The sequence below is a fragment of the Pseudophryne corroboree genome, chromosome 9, assembly GCF_028390025.1.
Source record: "Pseudophryne corroboree isolate aPseCor3 chromosome 9, aPseCor3.hap2, whole genome shotgun sequence".
Lineage (NCBI taxonomy): Eukaryota > Metazoa > Chordata > Amphibia > Anura > Myobatrachidae > Pseudophryne > Pseudophryne corroboree.
Window position 1 is genome coordinate 20,344,224 of NC_086452.1, and position 19,616 is coordinate 20,363,839.

General features: G+C 43.4%; 1 protein-coding gene across 1 annotated transcript in view; it reads left to right on the forward strand.

Annotated features, from left to right (window-relative positions):
- Positions 1-19,616, forward strand: part of USP33 (ubiquitin specific peptidase 33) — a 63,077-nt gene that overhangs the window by 13,573 nt on the left and 29,888 nt on the right. Inside the window, exons 2-6 of the mRNA XM_063939590.1 lie at positions 10,057-10,158; positions 10,638-10,691; positions 10,767-10,829; positions 16,692-16,826; positions 17,963-18,065. Coding sequence (XP_063795660.1) covers positions 10,078-10,158; positions 10,638-10,691; positions 10,767-10,829; positions 16,692-16,826; positions 17,963-18,065 — 436 coding nt within the window. The 5' untranslated portion in view covers positions 10,057-10,077. The remainder of the gene's footprint in view (positions 1-10,056; positions 10,159-10,637; positions 10,692-10,766; positions 10,830-16,691; positions 16,827-17,962; positions 18,066-19,616) is intronic.

Consider the following 19,616-nt stretch of genomic DNA (forward strand, 5'->3'; position numbering starts at 1 on the left):
AATCATTACATGTTTGAAAAATGACAGTTAGGAGCTGATTGGCTGCTGCGTTATCACCTTCCACTTATCACTACTTTATCACTTCTCCAGGCTTAATACATCTGCCTCTCTCTCTCTCTCTCTCTCATATCGCACAGTCACACTGCGGCGGGGCCGTGCAGGCAGCTCTTGGATGACAGTTAAAACTGAGCTGCCTGCACGGCCGACAGCGAGCGTCTTTAACGACCCACCAGGCAGCGCATCGCTCGTCAGCGGCAGCATACACACTTGCCGAGAAAGTTAGCGACATCGCTCAGAAAGCGTGAAAATGAGCGCTATCGCTCGTTTTCTCGGCAGGTGTGTATGCACCTTGAGTTTAGGGGCATCACCCCAGTGTGCCTCTCGTACGCCATTCTGGGGCCTGATTTCGGGAGTGATGTCTGTGGTCACAGACCGCAACCTCACTCCCCGGGGGCCGCAACAGCAGGAGGAAATGTTCTGCACTTGCGCACAACGGAATTCCTCCACAACAGACTGGAGATGCAGCGGGGCGTTCCGGACATATGGGGGATGGCCTTGTCAGGTAACGCACTCCTGGCTGCGGTTGTATCCCATACGTTTATACCAGGCAAGTGGTGAAACGATCTACAGGTGGAGCTAATTATTTCATGTATGATTCTGCAGGGAGTCCTGGGAACTGTCCTGTTTGGGGTCCTCAGGACCGAGTTTGAGAACCACTGGTTTACATAAGACAAATGACGATAAAATTTTCTCTAGTTATATTTATTGTTATTCAAAATTGGTCGCGGCGGGAGCAGCCGTCTATTATTTTCCGTTTACGTAGATGAGCAGTGACGGATGTTATATAGCCAGATATAAAACTATTAACTACGGCTTTGTGTCAGTGTTTGTTACAACCATAGAATAATCAGTGTAACTGTATTTATATTCCTCTGCCTGGAATCCTGGGGTTGGCGGTGATCTATCTTTTTTTTTACCGCCCCCATTCCTGATCCGCCGCCTTCTGCTCATTTGCATACGCTGGTATCGGAGAGGGACTAGAAATAATAATGTATATTTATTAAAAGTCAAAGTGTTACAGTACCAAGGACTAGCATTGGGAATACGTTGCAGGGGATAGATGTGTGTAGAAATCATATATAAATGAATGATTGCTGAGAGTGTGCCAGGGTATTATATTTGCAGGCAGGAACTTGGTGCGACACCGCAATGATCTGTTGTGTTACAGACGGGCCTCGTATAGTACCTGTGTTACACAATATAGAGGTCAATACAATCTTGTTCTGATGATTCTGTGTTCGCTATACATTATTAATTCATTCTAGGTCAGCTGCCAGCTGCGTGTTGACGGAGTACATATGTCTGATTGCGGTCAGCAGTTTCCAAGCAGTATATTTAATTGTGCGCTTAGATTCCCATAAACGCCAGGCGGATACATTTTATTTTACATAAATGCAAATGCAGTGTTTACAATAACCAAATATATACAAGGGTTTATGTTTAAAAAAAAAATAAATTATATGTGTCTGTGTATACACACACATATATATTTATTGTTTTAAAGCACCCATATGTTGTATGACCCGTTGTAGTGCGGTAGGCTAAAATTGGCCACGTGCATAATAAAAAAAATTTATTGTAACTTTTTTTTTTTAATGAGCGCCTGCATTTCTGTACGGAGACATTAAAAATGGTGTAATCCAATTGTTTGCTTTTTAATCATTTCTATTTCTATAATAAAGCAATACAATGGGGGTCAATTCAATTCGACGACTAGTTGCCAATTCCGCTAGTTTACTTAAGTTTTGTCGACAATTGGAATTCCCACCAATTCAATGAGTTTCTGATTCTCACACGTTCTGGTGTTAGTCTGACGGAGAAGAGGGACCTTGTTATGGCCGTCACCATATAGGAGAGGTGCAGAATTATTACCCCTGTACAATAAGTGCTCCTCAGTCATCTTTAATATGATGCTTTGGGTCAGAGTTTCACGCGAATCCAGTCGCTTTAGTGATGGATTTGGCTTCTGCGTCTGAGTTGTGTTAAATCTATTGTCACCAAACATATTGGTTGTTTAATAATTAAATACAATTGACTGATGAAGTTTGTCCCTTAATGTCACTTGTACACCAATTAAATCACACTAGAGACGTTTGATGTTGGGCAGCAGCCATTGAACAACTGCTCACTTCCAACTGGATCGTTTATTTACAAACTATTGTTTATTTGGCGCACGCATGTCCCGCGGCGCTATTCAGAGAATATTTCATTCACATTTGTTCCTGCCCCAGAGGAGCTTACAATCTATATTCCCTGGAGTTTACAATCTATATTCCCTGTCGCACATGCATACATACACTAGGGCATGGGTCTGCAACCTACGGCTCTCCAGCTGCTGTGGAACTACACATCCCAGCATGGCATGCCACAGTTTTGCATTTAAGGCATGCCAAAACTGAGGCAGAGCATGCTGGGATGTGTAGTTCCACAGTAGCTGGAGATCCACATGTTGCAGACCCATGCACTAGGGGAATGGGAACAAAGCAAGAAACTTTGTCCCTTGGTAAAACCATGTAGCGCTGCAGGTGGAGACAGGTGAAACGTGCAGAGATTTGGGTTTGGGAAGGGCGTGTCCCAGCTCAGACGCATGCAGAAACAGCCAGTATTTACCTTGCACGCACTAGTAATACATGTTTTTGCACCAATTGCAATGTAGTATAGTGTGTTCTGAGTGCAGAGTTACTTGTTTTTTTTTTGTTGTTGTTTTTTTTTACTCCTAACTTAGAATTCACCCCAAGGGCTAATTTCTTTTGTCAGAATCCAATTAACGTACCAGTATGTTTTTGGAGAGTGGGAGGAAACCAGAACTTCCACGACAACATGGGGAGCACATACAAACTGTACACATATAGTTAATTGGTCAGGAAATTAACTCATGATCTCAGTGATGCAAGGCTGTAATGCTAACCTCTGTGCCACCATTCTGCTCCAACTGTAGTCTTTACATAGATGGAACTACATATCTTTATACACATACGTTGAACATGCTCTGTGTATACATCCGCCGGGAGCACAATGTAGTTCCACAACAAATTACCCGTAATAATAATATTGCATATATGTGATACAGATGTGTGAGGTGGAGGGGCATTTGTTGTAGTTTGTATAAAATAGATGTCGCCAAACCTGCGACTTTCTAATTCATGTGGAGCTGCAAGTATTATTCTGCCCTGCCATCCGTATGATTCTACAACAAAAGGAGATCCACTGATTATCGGAACCTGGGTAATAAGTCATTCTAGTCCGGATTCAAGATGGCTCCATGAATGGATTGCACCTGTCTGAAGCCTAGACAGTTTATGGTGCCATCTATTGTGGAACTACAAGGTACAGCATGTCTTGTTAGCACCAGACTGGCAGGGTTTACATTACTGATGGCGGCCTTTCCCCTACCAGGTGTTTGTCCCAGGTCTGATTGCTATAGAGTTAACCAAACCATGATTCTTGCATTTCTCTCAGTATTTACCAAGGTACACCCTCATTCTCCCCGCTACTCCCAGCCGCCGGTGCAAACGTCTGTGCATACGCAGCTGTTGCTATCGTCACAGAGGACTTTACGCTGCGCTGTGTTAAGAAGACCTATTGGGTTTTCAATGCTTCTTTGTATGCTGTTTGCGTTAGTTGTTTAATCTAATTTTGATATGAAGCGGCAATAACCAAGACATCATAGCTGGCGCACCATATTGGCCCATGGAACGGGCGCCGACAGAACTCACCGGCTGCATTCGGAGGAATAATGCTTCACATTTTTTCCAGTCTTATAAGTGGGATTATCAGCATGTTGTGAGCTCTCCCCCCAGCCTGTCGTACATGTACTTTGTACGGATTAAAGGGGAACGGCGTCCGCCTGCTACATTTCATTTCAAGTATTTTTTATTTTGAGACAATTGTTGGGATTATTGGTGGACTGTGCACATTGGGCCTAATTCAAGGTTGATTGCAAAAGCAAAATCTTCCTCTAATGGGCAAAACCATGTGCACTGCAGGTGGGGTAGATGTAACAAGTGCAGGGGAAGATTTTGCGTTTTCAATCAACCTTGAATTAGCACCATTATTGGAGTAATTGCTAAACCTTTCTAATAAGGGGGGGGGGGGGGGGCACTTTTAGAGATTGTGATTTGTGTTTCCTTGGTAGATATTTGCAGAGCGAGGCATATTCGCACAGTAAACGGTTTTAGACGTGCTGTGGCACATGGTAGACGTTTGCGGTTGAGGCATGTAATAAATATCTGGGGACCTCAGTTAAACTATTTAGGATTTTACGTTGCTGGTGCAGATAATTCATCATTTTCAGCATCCTTGGTAAATTTGTCCTGTAGCCAAATATATTCTAGATCAGTGTTTTCCAACCTCTACCCCCAAGTCACGCTATTCACTAAAGCGGAGTTTCCCAAAACTCAGTATTCACAGTCCAGGCTTTAAGGATTGCCATACTTAAGCACAGGTGACTTAATTAGTACCTCGGTTATTTTGATTTAACCATCTGTGTACAAGCCTGGATATCCATAAAACCTTATGTTGGAAATTAACAACAATATAATGGCTTATTAAATGTTTGCTTTTATAGGTCTAGAAACTGTTTTACTCTAGGTGGTCTCTAAACTCTTTCCTCCTTAGGGAGATCCTGCAGGGAGAGGTGCAAAGGTTGTGGCACTGCTAATCGTATTGTCGCCACACATACTGAGATTCACTGCATTGTGCAGAGCCATAGGGTCGAACACTGCCGGCTGTCGAAAAGACGGCAGTTTTCGACTATTTAAGGTCGAATAGTGATTCGACCTATTCAGTCCCTCATCTCAATTCCACTTTTTAAAAGTCGAATTGAGATGATATTGAATAGGGGTTGTCGGATCCATTCTGACAAATGCATGTCGGAATGCATCGGACCCTAATTGAATATACCCCACAGTGTTGCAATTCATTGCGAATTGTGTCCTAAAGATACTCCACTGCCCACTTCCCTGGGTAAGTGGGGGCTATCCGGGAAGCTGGTCTGCTGTCCTGAGATCTTGGGGATGCCCAAAATTCAGCTGCCCTCCAAATACCCCTGGAGAAGGCACGTACGCGCTTTCAGATTACTGTTTGAAGCATTTTAAAGATGGAAGCTGACTTTAGATCTGACCCTAAAGCTGCATGGTGAATTCTTTTTTATATATATTGCTTTTGGAGCTTAAATAAGGCCAGATATTGGCATCCTGTGGTTGTTGTGAAACGACGTGTGCCAAAGTTCCCCGATTGTCAGCTTTGTGGTACATAGACTGGGCTCAGGAAGCTTGTTTCCATGCGGGTGCTGTAGAACTACAAGTACCAGCAGCCTGTGGTTGCCTGCATTCATTTGTAGTTGTACAACAGCTGGAGAGACAGCGGGCACGGATGAGTGTCTGCTATTTGCAGCTGTCATTAGTGGTAATGGATGCTGTGTGGAGCGGGGCAGGCCAGCTCCTGACCGCTCAGTAACGCTGACATAACCGGCCGTGATCTGTTTGCCATCACATCTTGTGGTTACTGAGTACTCTCTGCATGTCTGCAATTGTAATTATTGCTTTATTGAAAAACAGGCAATGTTGTGTCAGTACAGAGGAAAAAGGATTATGAGTGCGCTGTCAGCGGCAGCCTGTACAGGGGAGGGCGAAACCCCTTAAATAGGTGAATACAAAGATAAAAAGTTATACTGGCGCCGGCTGGGATGCCAATAAAAATAAATAAAAAAAAACACTTGTATCTCACTCGGTTGTAAATGGTCCACAACCTCTGGCTGGGGCTCATTCTTCATTATAGCAGAAGTTCATTTTGTAGTGTTGGTGTTACCCGATCTTTCAAGTGCAGTCCCCAGGGTATCTCACATTCAGATAGAGCTCCAAATAGCAGCAGGGGAGAGATCCGGGTCCGAATGACGTTACACTGGTAAGGTCCGGGAAATTCAATGAGTCCAATTGTTACCAGGGATAGACAGAGGCGAGAGCTTGTGGTCAGCAGTAATAAGCTCAACGCGTTTCACCGGTCTAATAGCTGCCAGCTTCCTCAGGAGCATATGTCCCATAGTGCCCAAGTCCGTTTATAAACCCTCTTAATTAGGGTGAGAGTCAAGACACCAGAAATACTTGTAATTCAATTCAAAAAAAATTCCCAAAAAAACAGTAAATATCTTATCTTATCCAGAAGGCAATCCCATTGATTCACTTACCTAGTAGCCATATTATTGGAGATGAGCGGGTTCGGATTTACTCGGTTCTTTACGCCAGAATTATCGACATTTCTTATTTTCTGGATTTTTCCTATTGGCTATCCAAAACACGTGACGTCCGATAGCCAATAAGGAGATTTGGGTAAATCCGAGTTTTTACTTCTTAGAAACAATATAAAATCAACTGTTCAGTTTCATAAACTTTCCGGTCACATGATTCAGGCAGAGCCTATCACTGCGCGCCATTGTGATGTTTGTGTATATTGGAAACAGCGCTGCGTTCCACTAGACTGCGGAAGGCAGCACTCCACCGTTCACAGAATTTCCGATCACGTGACCGTCTCCGATCATGTGATCTGGGCAAAGCCCATCAGTGCGCATCATCCTAGTAGTACTTGTTTATACCGGAAGTGGCGCTGCGTTCCACGAAAACGCAAAAGTCAGCGCTCCAACATTCCTAGTAATAGGGGCGGCTTATTTTAAGAATAACCTGTTACTCTCCATAATTGGAGGCGTTATCCCGTTGTCAGTTGTGATGCTGCGTTCCACACTATTGTGTACAGTTGCGCTTTATAATTTATAAAGTTAAAAAACATTGATCTAAAGCACTACTGCAATAGACTATGGGTGATAGTTGTCATAGAAACTGAAGTATAACCAAGCATACATATAACCGCACTGCTGGATGTATTGTTCTAACACCGTTGTATGGGTCTTCAATGCCACATGTTAACATTCATATGGGAAAAAGATGTATGTATGTATGTATGTATGTATGTATGTATGTATGTGTGTGTGTATATAATATATATATATATATATATATATATATATATATATATACACATACATACATACATACATAGTTATGTTTATTGTGCTGGTCTGATACTGGGTGCATTGTCATTTTAATACCTATATAAAGTATCGGATGGCAATATCTATCTATCTATCTATCTATCTATCTATCTATCTATCTATCTATCTATCTCTTAGATAGCAATTATAGTGGTGCATTGTTTATATTGATTATGCACCGCTTTTCTAATGTATTAAGCATCCCATATCTGAATCCACATATATTTATGATTCACCAACATCTGCCCAATATATAGCTTAACTTCTGTGTGGTGAGACCGTGCGAGGGCTCAGTGTGTGCGAGGGCCTAATGTCGGTGTGTGCCAGGGGCTAGTGTCTGTGTGTGCCAGGGGCTAGTGTCTGTGTGTGCGAGGTGCTAGTGTCTGTGTGTGCGAGGTGCTAGAGTCTATGCGTGCCAGGGGCTAGTGTAGCGTCGGTGCGTGCCGGGGGCTAGTGTAGCGTCGGTGCGTGCCGGGGGCTAGTGCAGCGTCGGTGCGTGCCGGGGGCTAGTGCAGCGTCGGTGCGTGCCGGGGGCTAGTGCAGCGTCGGTGCGTGCCGGGGGCTAGTGCAGCGTCGGTGCGTGCCGGGGGCTAGTGCAGCGTCGGTGCGTGCCGGGGGCTAGTGTAGCGTCGGTGCGTGCCGGGGGCTAGTGTAGCGTCGGTGCGGGCTAGTGTAGCGTCGGTGCGTGCTGGGGGCTAGTGTAGCGTCGGTGCGTGCTGGGGGCTAGTGTAGCGTCGGTGTGTGCCTGGGCTAGCGTCTGAGTGTGCTCACTGGCGTTCTTTCGTATCTTGTTCTTCTCCATTGTGTATGTGTCTCTGTCTCTCTGTCTGTCTCTCCGTACTGTGTCTCTCTGTCTGTCTCTCCGTACTGTCTCTCTCTGTCTGTCTCCCCGTTGAATCACCTGGACCACTGTGGCATATTATGGTCTAATTATCAGAATTATTTACGTAGATTTAATTGAAACTTTTTTTATAACTGTAAGTGTATCGTATAATGTTTAATGACCAGTAAAGAGTTCGGCCTTATCATTCATACTTCTGTTACATACATCAATCATTTTCCAATACTGTATCTATTTTAGGTATTACTTATAATCCCCCATAGGGAATGCTTTTTCCAGGTCAGCCTTGGCAGTAATTTATCACGTAGCCCCCCAGGAACATGCTATATACATGACTGGTTACAGTAATGGGTATGCGGACTCCAGGTCGACAACAAAAAGGTCGACACACCTTAGGTCGACGCCATTTGGTCGACACACCTTAGGTCGACGTGGACAAAAGGTCGACATGGAAAAAAGGTCGACATGAGTTTTTCACAATTTTTTTCTTTTTTGGAACCTTTTCATACTTAACGATCCACGTGGACTACGATTGGAACGGTAATCTGTGCCGAGCGGAGCGAAGGCACCATGCCCGAAGCATGGCGAGCGAAGCGGTGCACTAATTGGGGTTCCCGGTCACTCTACGAAGAAAACTACACCAAAAAAACATAAAAAACTCATGTCGACCTTTTTCCATGTTGACCTTGTTCCTGTCGACCTTTTGTCCATGTTGACCTAAGGTGTGTCGACCAATTGGCGGCGACCTAAGGTGTGTCGACCTTTTTGTTGTCGACCTGGAGTCCCAGACCCACAGTAATGAGCTGTGTATGCCGTTCTCAGTGCATTGCTTTATGTTTCTTTATAACTCTTGGGGCTGATGTACAGTGACCTGCGGCATAATATGGCCTCAGCCTGCTGAACTTTCTTAGTGCATTGAAGTATTTGCACAATAAAGGAAATCCACTTTGTATTTATATATAAGGCGTTTGTTCATTTGTCAACAACTCCTTCATAAATATATATGTCCCCTACGTATTTAATCCTCTTTCTAGAACCCTGCACCTGTCTGTCATAACCGATGCAATTCCTCTTTCCTCAATGGGGGTGTCGCTCTCTGCTCTGGTGCTTTTAGCAGTCTGCTCTGTAATGGGCCCACCCCCTGAGCTAATGCTTTTGTCGCTGTGTATAGCTTATACAGGTTGAGTATCCCTTATCCAAAATGCTTGGGACCAGAGGTATTTTGGATATAGGATTTTTCCGTATTTTGGAATAATTGCATACCATAATGAGATATCATGGTGATGGGACCTAAGTCTAAGCACAGAATACATTTATGTTACATATACACCTTATACACACAGCCTGAAGGTCATTTTTGCCAATATTTTTTATAACTTTGTGCATTAAACAAAGTGTGTGTACATTCACACAATTCATTTATGTTTCATATACACCTTATACACACAGCCTGAAGGTCATTTAATGCAATATTATTAATAACTTTGTGTATTAAACAAAGTGTGTGTACATTGAGCCATCAAAAAACAAAGGTTTCACTCTCTCACTCTCACTCAAAAAAGTCCGTATTTCGGAATATTCCGTATTTCGGAATATATGGATATGGGATACTCAACCTGTAATTCAATGGAAGTCTTATGCTCCGTTTGGGATGCGGGCTACAGAAGTGGGGCAACCTCTTTGAACTCTTGAGTGATGATTTTTTGGCCACATGGATTGTGCATATGTCAAATCAAAGCTGAATTAATATAGTTGGGAAAGATTGGGGCCATCAATAAGTCTTGCGGAGCCCCACCTGGCTCACAGGAGGAGTTATTGGTTGAAGACTCGCACGTCCATTGGTTGTCCATATTTAGTCAATGCAGCCATTGAGGGCTTTATGTGGTGATAGGTGTTGCGGGCCTTTTGTGGTAAATATATTATCCTAGCATGAAGGCGGCTGCCACAGCCAAACACTGGCTGTATTTGTAGGCTAAGAGCATACGGAGCAGATGCCCGCGAGCTTAAGGCGGCCATGCTTCTTTATCGTCAACTATGTTGAGCGTTCGGTTTCAGAAGTGACTGATTTTCTCCGTTCCGCACCTTATAATGTTTTCTTTTTCTTTTCTTGCAGAAATAGGCTGTAGACTTTAAAATGTCCTCCTTGGCAAATGACTGCTCCCATCTAGAGTCCGTGGGCGAAGTGACCAAAGAAGAACTCATTCAGAAATCGCACGTAAGTGTCCATCTTCCTGCCTGACTGGGACCAGTAAGATCCTGACAATCGTGTCCCAGTGCAGACAGTTGTCTGATCATTGTCCTGCCGGACATTCCTCAGATTCTTGGGGGGGGGGGGGGGGGGATAGCGGTCAATGGTTGCAAAACAGATCTGTTGGGTCTTCTTCGGAGGTTTACAGTACCTACCCCTTGCTCACAGTGGGGGTGTCATTTTGTTTGCCAGATCATTGTTCACACAACCGAACAATTCACTATGTACTAGTGACCTCTCCGAGGCATGAATCAAGTTCTACCTCGTGCTTCAATGATGCCACTGGTTCCTTTGGCTGCCTGCAGAGTATTTAAGCGAGAGGTACACTTATGTTGGGGCCCCGGGTGCAGCGGATCCTTCCAGCGGTGGGGGGGGGGCAATGTCAGGAATAAGTATTACATCTTATTATCTAACACTTATGTATGTTCGCTTGTTCTCCTGTGCAGGGCAGCTGTCGGGACTGCAAAGTCAGGGGACCAAACCTCTGGGCTTGTTTAGAGGTAAGATCAGCTCTTACGGTCTCGTGTGCATTATCCTTCTGGTTGCTGCTGTCTAATGACTCTCTCCTTTGGTAGAATGGCTGCTCCTACATTGGGTGCGGGGAGTCTCACGTTGACCACAGTACAACACATTCTCAGGTCAGTTCCTGTATACTAATGATTGTGCAATTGTCCGGTGAAACAGAAGCCACTAATCTTGTGTGTGTGTGTGTGTGTATGTGTATATATATATATATATATATATATATATATATATCTAACACACACACACACACACACACACACACACACACACACACACACACACACACACACACACACACACACTTTGTTTGTATACAGGTTGAGTATCCCATATCCAAATATTCCGAAATACGGACTTTTTTGAGTGAGATAGTGAAACCTTTGTTTTTTGATGGCTCAATGTACACAAACTTTGTTTAATACACAAAGTTATTAAAAATACTGTATTAAATGACCTTCAGGCTGTGTGTATATAGGGTGTATATGTAACATAAATGCATTCTGTGCTTAGATTTAGGTCCCATTGCCATGATATCTCATTATGGTATGCAATTATTCCAAATTACGGAAAAATCCCATATCCAAAATACCTCTGGTCCCAAGCATTTTGGATAAGGGAGACTCAACCTGTAATATATATTTATTTTTTTCCTCAAGAAATACCTGTATAGGAGCTTAGCTGTGAGTCTCTGCAGATCCTTTCTGTTAGCAGATGTATCCAAGCACAGAACTGGCAATCAGATTCTATCTATTACCTTCTAGAAGCTACTAGATAAATGTTAAGTAGAACCTGATTGGTTGATATGAGCAACATCACCAGTTCTAAAATACTCCCACCTTAGTAAATTTACCCCACTGTGGGTGATGCAGTTATTGTATACTTGGACGCTGTCCGCGCTTTTGATTCTGTGGAGTGGGTGTATCTCTGGGGGGGTACTAGCTCTCTGCACATGTTACATCTGCCTCCCCTGCAGTGCACATGGTTTTGCCCAACTGCTGACAAAATTCCTGCTGCAATCAACTTGGAATTACCCCCTTTGTATGTTACTTGATGTCTATATAAGTTTTGTTTGTCTGCCTGTATGATGTACCTTTTATTATATACACTTGTACTTATTATCTAATGTGGATTTATTTGTTTGTTTGAATGTGTTTATTTGTTTTTTTCCTGTTTACCAAAAATCAGTAAAATACAGGATTTAAATTTTTTTTTTTTTTACCCCACTGTATGTAATGAGAATAAATAACCCAATAGTGTAATATTGTTACTCTAATGTATAGATGTATAAATAAGAGCTGAATAATATGTGTATAAAGAAATAAACACTACTCTGATATTTCAGAACTTCATCCAGAATGTCGGGCCCTAGTAATAGGAAGGCGTTGGCCTGGGCCCGCGTTGGTTACATTGATCTGCGCACTCGTAGTTGTGGAGTGTTTATTGCTCAGTTTATGTGATTGTATTGTAGCTTCCCACCTGTGGCCTGAGATTTAGAACCTTTGTGCACTCTGGGGCATTCTTGAAATCTGGTGGGAAAGAGGAAACAGGCCGTTGCCCATATAGCAACCAAATGTGTGGTCCTATTTTCCTAATCTGTCCTACGATAGCAACTCTTAGAACACAGGTTCTCAAACTCGGTCCTCAGGACCCCACACAATGCATGTTTTGCAGGTCTCCTCACAGAATCACAAGTGACATAATTAGCTCCACCTGTGGACCTTTTAAAATGTGTCAGTGAGTAATTAATACACCTGCGCACCTGCTGGGTGACCTGCAAAACATGCACTGTGTGTGCCCCCGAGGACCGAGTTTGAGAACCCCTGTCTTAGAAGACTCGACTTCCCTGACACTGTTACTAATTTACTCATTATTTTAGTGACCTTGGCTACCTGGCTCCTGAGACCTCTGAGTCCAGCACGGGTACAACCTGTACTATTTACACTTTGGTGCGCAGGGCATGGGGCCTGTCTGCAGTCAGTCCGCACCGCATGTCCTCTTGGCTGGTGTCTTCATTGTGAATTATGTAACATGGTTAGCTATTCACACTACTCCACTTACACCTTATGATGCACCAGGGGGGTCAGACGTAGGCCGGGGAAGTCCTACTCCTGACCTCCAAACACCACGTGGCTGCTCAGTAAGGTACTAGTATCCAAGTCATGGTTTCATATAGGAGAGGTTATACTTGTAAAATGGACCCTTTGGATATAAGGGGGTAATTCAGATCTGAGCGCAGCAGCGAATTTGTTAGCTAATGGGCAAAACCATGTGAAGTGCAGGTGGGGCAGATGTAACATGTGCAGAGAGAGTTAGACTTGGGTGGGTTATATTGTTTCTGTGCAGGGTAAATACTGGCAGCTTTATTGTTACACTGCAATTTAGATTTCAGTTTGAAGACACCCCACCCAAATCTAACTCTCTCTGCACATGTTATATCTGCCCCTCCTGCAGTGCACATGGGGTCTAATTCCGAGTTGATCGCAGCAGCAATTTTGTTAGCAGTTGGGCAGAACCATGTGCACTGCAGGTGGGGCAGATGTAACATGTGCAGAGACAGTTAGATTTGGGTGGGGTGTATTCAAACTGAAATCTAAATTGCAGTGTAACAATAAAGCAGCTAGTATGTACCCTGCACAGAAACAAAATAACCCACCCAAATCTAACTCTCTCTGCACGTTATATGTGCCCTTCCTGCAGTGCACATGGTTTTGCCCATTAGCTAACAAATTTGCTGCTGCGATCAGGTCTGAATTAGGCCCTAAATCTGCAGTGGGTGAAGCTATAATGTGTTGAATATTACGACAGTGACTTTCCCAAGTGTTAATAAACATTTTAGTGGGTGTAAGTGATTTCTCTGTTGTTGCTGTTTGTGCTACGTGGGACTGCAGGTGCTGCTGTAACATTCTGCCGTATGGAACAGGCAGAGACCACGGTTCCACTTCTGTACGATCCGGCGGCTCGCTCGCTCGCACACTCAGTGTTTGCACAGAGGCGACTGCTGTCAGGAAGCCAAAATGTTCTGCGCATATTGTCAGGAAGCTTCTCCCAGCCAAGGCCAGTTATCAGCCTGAGCCAGCTTCTGAAGGTTCCTTTTATGTTGTTTGCTTTCCAGCTAAGCAGATGGCATGCCCAGGGCAGCTACACTGAAATAGCCATTGTCGTGCAAAGGCCATTCTAAAAACGTACGGGCCTGTTCCTTCGTATGCACGCAAGTTCAGATGCGGGCGCATTGCTCATATAAGCATTTTTTCCTGTACCTGCTTCCCAGTAACGTACGGCCAGTTTACTTCCAATCCTGCGTCCGCCCTGATATGCGGTGGAATATGTCGCCACATTACTATTATCATCCGCATAGTGCCGAGTTCAGTGCATGTTGTAGAATTCAGTTTGTAGAACGGGTGTGAATCATTAGATCGACAGTGTCTAGGTCGACAATGTTTAATTTGACCACTATAGGTCGACAAGGTTGGAAGGTCGACAGGGTTTCTATGTCGACATGTGCTAGGTCGACAGGTCAAAAGGTCGACGTGATTTATTTTAATTTTTTTGGGCCGTTTTCTTCGTAGAGTGACCGGGAATCCGAATTAGTGCACCGTGTCCCCTCGCATGGCTCTCTGCGCCAGGTTACTATTCCCATTCGTAGTCCACGTGGGTCGTTAAGTATGAAAAAGTTCAAAAAAAGTTTTTTGTTAAAAAAACACTCATGTCGACATTTTGACCTGTCGACCTAGCACATGTTGACCTAGAAACCCTGTTGACCTTCCAACCCTGTCAACCTAGTGACTGTTGACCTATAGTGGTCGACCTAGACAGTGTCGATCTTCAGACCGGATCCCTGTAGAACTCAGATTTATTCATTTTTTTTTTTTTTTTTTACTTTACAACAACTGAATCCAGTGACCTCTCTGTTCTGAGCTTTACGGGGCACACGTTTCACTTATAATAACTGGTTTATCTACCGTCTTTTGAGATCAGCAGAGTGTTGACCTTCTGTGTTCCAAATACAAGGAGAACATCAAGGCATAGGATTTGTTTCCCCTTCTCTATCATCACAGCAAGTGGGCTATAGAACTATAATTGTTACCGTTATCTGGTATTCATGTTTGTGATCAGTAAGGAGAATTCTGGCCTGAACCAAACATTGATTGTCCGCTTTCATCTTCAGTAATGTCGCTGGTTCCTCGAGAGTTGGTGAAATGCGTTCCTTTGAAAATGGTTTGTTGATTTTGATTGGCTCAGGTTACATTTAATATAATCCAGGTTGAATGGCTATGAACCTTTAATACAGACCTGTGTGACTAATCCTCTTGGAGCGTTAACAAATACAGTGCCATGTGTAAAGGTCTCATTCTAGGTCACAACTTAAAATTTCTGTAATACTATCAAATGTTGAGGTCTGTACAGGGTGCAAACCATTTTTATATATAATAAGCCATCCGCGGCTGATGTTATTTTCTGTAATGTCTTTTACACAGATGTTCTGCAGTGTATGAGCTCACTGTGCAATGATTATAATATGTTCCGCAACCGTTATGTGACCAAACTACATTTTATATGGTTTACCAGTGGACATTCCCTTTTAAAACTTCTTGAATTTCAGATTTAATGTTTCATGATATAGGGCCTAATTCAGACCTGATCGTAGCAGCAAATTTGTTAGCAGTTGGGCAATACTATGTGCAGTGCAGGTGGGGCAGATGTAATATGTGCAGAGAGAGTTAGATTTGGTTGGGGTGTGTTAAAACTGAAATCTTAATTGCAGTGTAAAAATAAAGCATCCAGTATTTACCCTGCACAGAAACAATATAACCCACCCAAATCTAACTCTCTCTGCACATGTTAAATCTGCCCCCCCCTGCAGTGCACATGGTTTTGCCCATCTGCTAACAGATTTGCTGCTACGATCAGGTCTGAATTAGGACCATAGTGAAATGTGGAGATTTTGCAGTTAGACTGCACTGTGCAAATTGTGTTATAATGTAATGTGTCGCCAGCCCCTGTGTGGTGAAACAGGCTGATATGTTTTCAATGCTGTCTGTATGTGGTGATGCAATCAGGAAAGTCTCATGGGTCTAGCTGTGTCTATAACTGTTTATAATAAGGGAGGGGGAATACGTGTCCTTGTCTGACATAACAACAAACTGAAAAATAAACACAATATATACATCATATGCTACAAAACATAGTGTTATCCGGTCAGAATGTCAACACAACCATAAAGTTGACCAAAAAGTCTGCGTTTTACATGTTGACATCAGAATGTTGACCGTACGTTTTTTCTGTTATTTTTAGGTCGGGATAAAATATACTGTATACGCTGTATGTCGGCATGCTGAATGTCAACTTTTCAAACTACACCCATTATCTTGCCCTTATCACTTGCGCTTCCAGGACTAACTTGCATTTCCGATCGTTGCATAATTTTCCTTGTGCTCCTCTGCCAGGAACAAAAATTTTTCATAATTTACTCAAGAAAAAGTTATATCGCTATAAAGTAGGTAGTGGGCTTCAGGATATTGCCCCCAAAACGTAACTGTCTATTTTGGGTGGAATTATCCTTCTATGAAACCCACAGGTGGTTTTAGCAGATATCATGAAGGCTGTTTCATGTGATTGTTTTTTTATTTGCTTATCCGTGGTGTTTTGTCAAAACCAGGTTTGTTCTACGCTTCTTTAGAAGACGATAACAATTGTGAGAAATGTATCCTTGAGTTGCCTTCAGCTTCCCAAATGTAACAATAGATACATGCTACAGAAGACTGCAGATAGCCAGATTATATAATACTATATGAAACATTAACTTCTTATGGGATTTAGATGTTTTTGTGAATGTTAAAATACTATTTTATACATACGTGACCCTTTACTTTAGGTGTGTCGGCCGTTTCATTGATGTTTGGCCTGGATCATATACTGTGATTATTTTATCCGTCATTGGAGTTGTATAATAATGTCTTACCCGTCCGCCCGTCTAGGACACCAAGCACTGCCTCACTGTGAACCTTACCACCCTCCGCGTCTGGTGCTACACGTGCAGCAAGGAAGTGTTTCTGGATCGGAAGCTGAGCGCTCCGTCCGCCAGCGCGAAACCTCAGGACAGCGCCGCGCAGGTATACAGCGCCACACACACCTGCAGTGTGCTTTCTATACTTACTTACACCAGCAATATACAGGGTATACAGGGTAGGGGCTAAACGGTGATGAGATCCATTAATTGATTAAGAAAGAATTTACAGGACACCTGACTGCAGAACTCCACCATGCATATGATCCGTAGGGGGCTTTTCTGTTGATCCCAGCACCCATCCTTCTCCTTTAATTCCATACAACAACAAAAAATAGTACTCAAGCAGATTATGGCTGTAATGGGCGAGTGCCGTTAATAGTCTTTAACAAAAGGAAGGATATTTAAAAATGCCTTTACGTTTTGAGAGGTCCTCAGTCTCTCAGTCTTTCCTTGTGGGGAATTGAATTGTTTTTGGGTGCATGTAAGTAATGATCACCCGACTAGGTGATATTCAATTGTTCTGCAGATTGGCGCTTGTCATGCGTAGGTGCTCTGGGTTTAGATCCATAAAGTCACTAACTCCGTGTAAAGTGTTAGGTGCGCAGCTGAAACCGCAGTTTGGGCCCCAAAAGCCCGACTTTTTGGCCGACTTCTGCTCGACACCTAAGTAGGACGTGAGCTTAAATAATCGGTGCCTGCAGAATTCGCACTTACCAGCACAAACAATGAAATAGCTCCCGTCACTATAGATGGGAGCTGTGGGTGGCCAAAAACAATTGAATTTCCCAATTATGTAATTATCTTATATATCTCATAAATTCTCTCCCTCTCTACGAGCAAAGTTTGGAAATACTTTTCATCGTCAAACCCTCCGTTGTCAGTCTGACTGCTGCCTTATACTACTACTTCCCTTTTGTGAAGCCAGGACTCCTTTCATAAAGGGTAGGGTTTCCTTTCGTGGAAAGAAGACGTGTCGCTAGTCTTTTGCAGCCAACCATCGGATCTGTGCTGTGGTAGCAGCCGTGAATTCCGCAGAATTTGTTTTGTGTTCTATATCTATCTATCTATCTATCTATCTATCTATCTATCTATCTATCTATCTATCTATCTATCTATCTATCTATCTATCTATCTATCTATCTATATATATATATATATATATATATATAAAATTTTATTATCTTGTTATTTATATTGCTGATGCTTTGTTTATATATCTTTGTGTGATTGTTTCCACAGGATTCAAGGATGACCTCAAACCTGACTTTAAAAACTCCACCAGCTGTGGTTTATGAGAACCTAGACATTGAACTGGAAGAGGAGGACGAGCTGAAAACGAGAGGTGAATTTACTGCGCAGAGAGAAAATGCAATAAGTCAGGGGCACAACCCAATTACACATGCCTGTATAAAATCTGCCTGCATGGCAGCTGCCATTGGGTCCTGAATGACTGGTTATAACCTCATATGTATGAGTGTAAATGTCCCGGAACATGAGATATTTCCCCTGTATTATCCATTCCAGCTCTTTTTGTTTCCGTGTGAGTAACAGTAGAATTTGGTGCCAATGTTCTATATAGGGCAGAAACATAATATATAGGAATGCAGTATTCATACAGGCATGTGTTACCGATACAACCAATCTGCAGGGCGTTCCGGGCACAGGCTAGCCAATAAGCATACAGTAAATAAAATCACCAAATGGCCACTATCTCCATCCTGACCACAACCCCTGGTAGAGGATGCTTCATTATCTTACACGTCTCCAAAGAGTCCAGTTCTTTTCCTATAAATGCATGTAAAGGGCATAGTCACACTTGTGGTTGTTCCTTATATTGGATGTGATGCGTTTTATAGGGCGCTTGCATATGACCATTGCAGATTATAAGCATGTGAAACGTGTTGGTGAACAGCTGACCATAGGACCGTTGATCTGTTTGGTCACAACTTCTCCCTGGCATCAGGCATCCTCATACAGTCACGGGCGAAAACTCTGGTCCTGTGCATTTGCAGTTGCAGGTGGTGGGTCTGATTCAGATCCAGAAGGATCTGTGGCACGAGACTCAAAGTACCGATGTTTGGTACTTTGTGCTTGTGCAGTACGGGTCCTGCGTCGTCAGAGGCACTACGGCTTTAGGTTGACAGTTTGCAGCCATTTTTGGGCAATTACGGCAGCCGTTCCCCCAAAACAGAAGTGTGTTGTCTCCGTTTTGGGATATTGCAGAGGCCAGGATTTCCATTGGAAGATGGAGATTTCCTGTAATCTTGGTAGGAGCTGCGGTCATCGGCTTGCGTGATCCCATTGGTCGCAGGTGATTCGATGCTGCGCCGTTGGACGTAGCACTGGATCACAAATTCAAGGAGGAGGGGTCTCCTTACAGTGTGTTCCAGATGCTTCCTGCTGCGTTTACCGTATCTGTCCATAGCATCATCCGACCAGATCTGCGTCAAGCCCAGTGTGCAGCTTCTAATGGACTAAGGTCAAAGGGTGTGCTATGAATAGATGACATTCAGAAGGTCGACTTTCATAATGTCAACACCAGAATGTCGACAGCTAGGGGTCATGCGCTTGATTATAGGATTAGTTGTGTATCCCAATTTTACAGTGTACAAATGACTTTGAGACAGGTGTGAGGAACGAGGAGAAGAACGCGTGGTCTTCAGACAGGCTATGAGAGTAACCCTGAAGACTGGGAGGGGGGATGCTGTACTGTATAGCCCACTGGGCATTTGGGAGGGGTTATATTGCCGCGCTCCCTCCCTCCCTAGGTGCTAGCCCACCTTCAAGACTACCACTGTGCAAAGAGTTATCAAACCTTTTAAAGAGGACAGCCAATTAGATTCTAGCTGTCATTTGTCTAGCACATTCTAGAAGACGATAGCTAGAATCTGGT